At 44.6% G+C, this 5,209-nt stretch overlaps 1 protein-coding gene across 1 annotated transcript; it reads right to left on the reverse strand.

The window, feature by feature from the left end:
• Positions 1-215: 215 nt before the first annotated feature.
• On the reverse strand, positions 216-4,037 carry LOC141148543 (E3 ubiquitin-protein ligase TRIM39-like). Its single transcript, XM_073636089.1, has one exon. It carries the CDS (start codon positions 3,997-3,999, stop codon positions 2,428-2,430), a length of 1,572 nt encoding a protein of 523 aa, XP_073492190.1. The 5' UTR covers positions 4,000-4,037; the 3' UTR covers positions 216-2,427.
• Positions 4,038-5,209: the final 1,172 nt, after the last annotated feature.

The following is a 5,209-nucleotide window of genomic DNA, read 5'->3' on the forward strand; positions in this document are numbered from 1 at the left end:
ATCCAGCATCATCTAGCCCTGATTTGTCGTCATATGTTTGTGTTACACAGGAAAGTCTGCATGCAAATACAGCCTGCCTAGGAAGTCCCACCCCTCCCAACTGATATCCACCAATCACTCAACATTTTCAGGAAGCCATGTACAGCACCCGGCTAGCCCCTCCCACCTGCCGTGATCTGCCTGCATTACATAAAGAAGCACAGAGATCAGTCATGTAATGAAAATCAAATGTTTTATTTTAAATTTTATTTTAAATTTGAAATGACATGTTGATGAGGAGGGAAGAGAGGAACCAAAAATCTGATTGGATTTCAACTTTAATAAAGGCCTTTGCCTTCTTTTGCAGATGCAGTTTTTGTTTTTTGCTGTCTGTGTCCCAATTGATGGATTTCTTTTTATTTCCTGTCCCAGAGACACAACAGGAAGTGGGAAAATCTCTCCACATTATGGTGAAACACACTCTTGAGTCCACCACAAATGTTACAATCTTATTGTACAATCTCCTTTAGATCTACCAACCACTATGTAGGGCTCTGTATACAATTTGATTGGATAGATGAGGTTTGTCCTCATATCACAAAATTTTTTAGTAAATCTCAAGTAGATTGTACAGAAATTGTATGGTCAGATTGTATTGTGTATGGTGACCCTTCTCCTTTGGGCACTGGTACAGATGTGCCGATTGGAAGATTTCCCATCTATTTATAACGTTTTGGATTTCTCGTCACTTTCTCTCTCAGTGATAATGGTCACCAGAACAAATAGAGAGGACGGATCTCTCCAGAGGGGACACAGACAGCAATGAAAACTTGACAGAGGTTCTAATCCTTCCCTACTCCATTCATAACAGCAAAAAGTCTTCAGATCTTCTCTAACATCAACCAATAAAAACAACAGTGACATGAAAACCCGACACCATCATATCATAGAATTCTGTCTCCTATAAGAGGAGTTCTCTATACCCGGAATAAGTCTCCCCTCTCCAGTGTTTTCTACCACTCTCTAAAGTTCCCACAACTCAGAATGGGGAAGAATGTCGCTGCGTTCCCAGTGACTTGTATGGAAGTGGGCGGGGTTTTCTATGGGTGGAGGGCGTGGCTACATTGTGATTAATGGAGAGAGAGAAAAAAAATTCTCTTCATTGTAATTTATCTGACAGATGTGCAAAAAAAGAAAAGAAAAAAAAACATTTCTAAAAATAGAAAGCGGCTATTCCCAGCAATGGCACCGTCCGGATTTGCGCCGCTCCCATTCCCAAAATTAGTTCCTGTACTACTTTTGGCGACTTCATGGTGCGATTTGTATAGATATCTGTGCAGCAACCCGCACAGATGTCTCTGAAATCCCCCCCAAAGTCGGACTGACATGCGGGTATAAAATCGTGTGATTTCAGCTGAACTCGCACGATTTCAATCCCGCTGTCGGTGTGAACCTGGGCGAACGCTACGTTCATACTGGCGATTAAGGCCGCTGTGAGCTGCAAAGGAAGAAATCTGGTGATTTGTGCTGCAGCTGTGAGCGTCTCTCCACACAACCAGCGATTATCTGTGGTGATCTTTACTAACCACACAAAAGTGTCCAGCAGTGATCACCGCTGGTAATGACTGGCTGTGTGGAGAGCCGCGAATAGCTGCCGCCCGGTCATTAAATTGAACGGGGCCGGTGGTCACACCTAACCGCTCTCAGCTGCAGGAGAAATCAGAAGATTCCTACCGCTGCAGTTTGCACCGACCTTAAGCCCCATACACACTATTAGATTTTCTGCAGATTTTTGTCTTCAGATTTACCAAAACCATGTAGTGCGAGGGCCTGCCTGATTGCATACAAATTGAAACTCTTAAGGTTTGACCTCATATTATATGGTTTTGGTAAATCTGAAGACGTAAATCTGCTGAAAATCTAATAGTGTGTATGGGGCTTAAATCACTGATGTGAATGTAGTCTTAGCAGAAGGGGATATGAACATTTATTGTTCTGAATACTGTCAGGAGGTCTTTCAAATAATGTTGGTTAATCCCTCGTTCACATTGAATGCGGCTTTGGAATTGTGCGACTTCATCAGAAATCGCACGATTTCAAAGCCGCATGTCAGTGTGACTTCAGATGCAACTTAGAAGACATCTGGGTGGCTTCATTCACAGATGTCTATGCAAGTTGCACCCAAAAATCGCCAAAAGTAGTGCAGGAACTACTTTTTCAAATCGATGCGGCACCACAAAGTCGGCGTCACACCAATTTGAACAGGGCCATTGCCGACAATAGGGTGCGACTTGTCAAATTGCATGAAAAGTCGCTCCAATGTGAACGAGGCCTCACTGTATAGAGTTTATTTAATTGTCCCAGATGTAACTACACCCAAGATGATTTCACCTACTTTATTATTTGTATTGATGACAACATTTTAGAAAAAAGAAATGATGTTGTAAATTATGGTTTTATAGAAAACACCGGAGACACCAGCTTTACCCAGGCTCCCTCAAACAAAAAAAAAGCCGCATGGAGGGGTTCGGTGAAGGTGGTGGTGAAGGTGTGGAGGTGTCTGATGGGGTCACTCAGCTGGTAGAAGGACAGACGGCCACCTTCATAATCCAAATATAATCCCAATCTCTGCACAGGAGACTCCGGGTATAACGGTTCTTTCCGAGAGTCGTGTAGAGATGCATATGCATTTTCATCTATGCAGAAACTCCAGGACTTGTTATTAAGCCCAATACCAGACTCCTCTCCATCTCTCTCTACACTGGGATAGCAAACACCCACATCCCAATTCCCAGAGTCACCAACCTCTACTTCCCAGTAATGTCTCCCATGAGAAAAACTCTTCACACTCATCACCTGATTGTATTTTATAAATCTCTGGGGTAATTTTGGTTTAACCATTTTTGTTCCAGAGTCAGATGCTGTTCTCAGGTCATCAGATAAATACACAAAGTTACTGGCAGTTTTTCCATCCAGTATCAGATCAGTTCCATCCTGCATATAAAGGTTGTTTTTCAATTGCATATTAGTGATAAGTCCAGTTATAGATTTGTGTAAAACAAGTGAGATCATAAAATCATCCAGATTATGAACAGAAGATTCCTCCACATTCTGGTCACCTGTGTCTGATTCCTGATCTTGTAGGACAGTTATTGGGTCGGTCATGTTACACAACTTCTCAATGTGACCAATTTTCCTGGACAGCTCATCCTTCTGTATCTCCAACTGTTTAATGAGATCATTGACTGACTGTGAGACCTCCTCTACCTGCCTGTAGATCTCACTCAGGACTCTCTGTTCCTGGACCTCCAGCTGTCTCCTCATATCCTCAAACAGGGCAGTGACTCTCTTCTTCTCATCATCTGCTTTATCTTGTGCTTTTCTCTTCTGGTCCTGTAGATTCTTAATGTACTTCTCAGCTGTCTCCTTTGTAATAGTTCGTTCTTCTAGAATATTTCTTAGTTTCTCCTTCTTCTTCTGCAAAGCCTCTTCTAGAAGTTCCACTTCATGTCCTTTATGTTTCCCCACCAGACAGCAGGACACACATAGACAGACGACGTCCTCGGAGCAGTAATACTCCAGAAGCTTCTTGTGGATGGAACATTTTTTACTACTGAAGGACGAGGTGGGTTCTATCAACACATGGTCCATTGTCTTGTTGTGGGCTGTCAGGTGTTTATCACACATAGAATTCTCACAATGTAGACAAGATTTAACAGCTCCCACTGGAGAATCCACACAATACGTACAGAGGATCTCACTTTTCTCCTTCTTTTGTTGTGTAGATCTGAAGTTGTCCACAATGTTACACAACTTCCTGTTCTTCTCCAGAGTAGGACGCTCTACATACTCCTCTCTGCACTCCGGACAGGAATAAACTCCAGACCCCTCCTGTGTATCCAGAGCAGTCACAATACAATCCCGGCAGAAGTTGTGTCCACATCTCAGTGACACCGGCTCCGTATAAAGGTTCAGGCAGATGGAGCAGCTCAGCTCGTCTCCTAGAGCAGTCAACGCCATTCTGGGAACGAGGAAGAGGAAACGAAACTAAAAATCTGTTTTCATAAAGAAGGTGGAGGCTTCACAAGTTAACCCTACAGAGGACAGGAAGAACCCAAAGCAAATGATTTTTACTTATTGTCGGTCACTGAAATATTTGTGTAAAGAAAAAGCCACTAAGACTCATTCTTAGATTTTGATGGGAGGAAAAACATAGTTTTCAATTTTTTTTCAGGCTGTGATACGAAATATAAACCAAATAATGGATGAGATATGTTCTATGTGTGTTCTGCACCCAACTAGATAGAATGGTATGTATTTTTATAGGCAGTCGTCATCAAATGGTGGCTCGTGGGACGCTTCTGCCCGGGCCGCCAGTTTAGTACCAGTTATTGGTTTACCAGGACCACGGGTTTCCCACCAGTGATGTCCCGTGTATGCGCCCCGCCTCCTGCTCCTCTCCCTCTAACTTCCAGTCGGGTGTGACGTCACGCACGCGCCCCGCTCTCCTGCTGCTCCCGACTCCCTGCTCCTGGTTCTCATGCGAGGTATATCTCGCAGCTGCCGCCCCTCTGCAGCTTTCCGAATGTGCTCTCTCCTGCACTCAAGGTATGTGGGGCATAATCTGTTAAGGTGCACTCTGATGGGCACTTTTTTTATGTTAAGGGGCACGCAGATGGGCACGTTTTGTTGTGCCCAGAGTGTCCCTTAACATAAATTGTGCCCATCAGAGTGCCCCTTATTACATTTGCCCTACAGCATGCCCCTTATTTTATGTTAAAATGTTCCCATCAGAGTGCCCCTTAAGGTTAAAGCGGAGTTCCACCCATATAAAAGTCAGCAGCTACAAAAGCGTAGCTGCTGACTTTTATTAATCGGACACTCACCTGTTCAACGGTCTAGCGATGCGGGCGTACGAAGCCCCGCTGCTCTCCCCCTCCTCTCTGCGGCGCCGGCATTGTCACTGTTCGCGCCCGGATGTGGCTTTACAGCCGGGCATTCGCTGCGCACTGTGACTGACCAACCAATCATCTGGGACCTGTGACGTGTCCCAGATGATTGCCGAGAGGAAGGGGGGGTGAACTTGCTTCTTGCGCCGCGGTGCCCCAGGAGGAAGTGGGAGCTGGAACCCTCTAAAAAGAGGGTATATGCCCCCCCCCAAAAAAATTACATGCCAAATGTGGCATGTCAGGGGGTCACCTTCACTTAAAGCGGAAGTTCCATTTTTGGG

This window comes from Aquarana catesbeiana, linkage group LG06, assembly GCF_042186555.1.
Source record: "Aquarana catesbeiana isolate 2022-GZ linkage group LG06, ASM4218655v1, whole genome shotgun sequence".
Classification (NCBI taxonomy): Eukaryota; Metazoa; Chordata; class Amphibia; order Anura; family Ranidae; genus Aquarana; species Aquarana catesbeiana.

What these genes read in the sequence shown, in the direction of transcription:
- LOC141148543 (XM_073636089.1), bottom strand. Translation starts at nt 3,999, where the DNA reads ATGGCGTTGACTGCTCTAGGAGACGAGCTGAGCTGCTCCATCTGCCTG.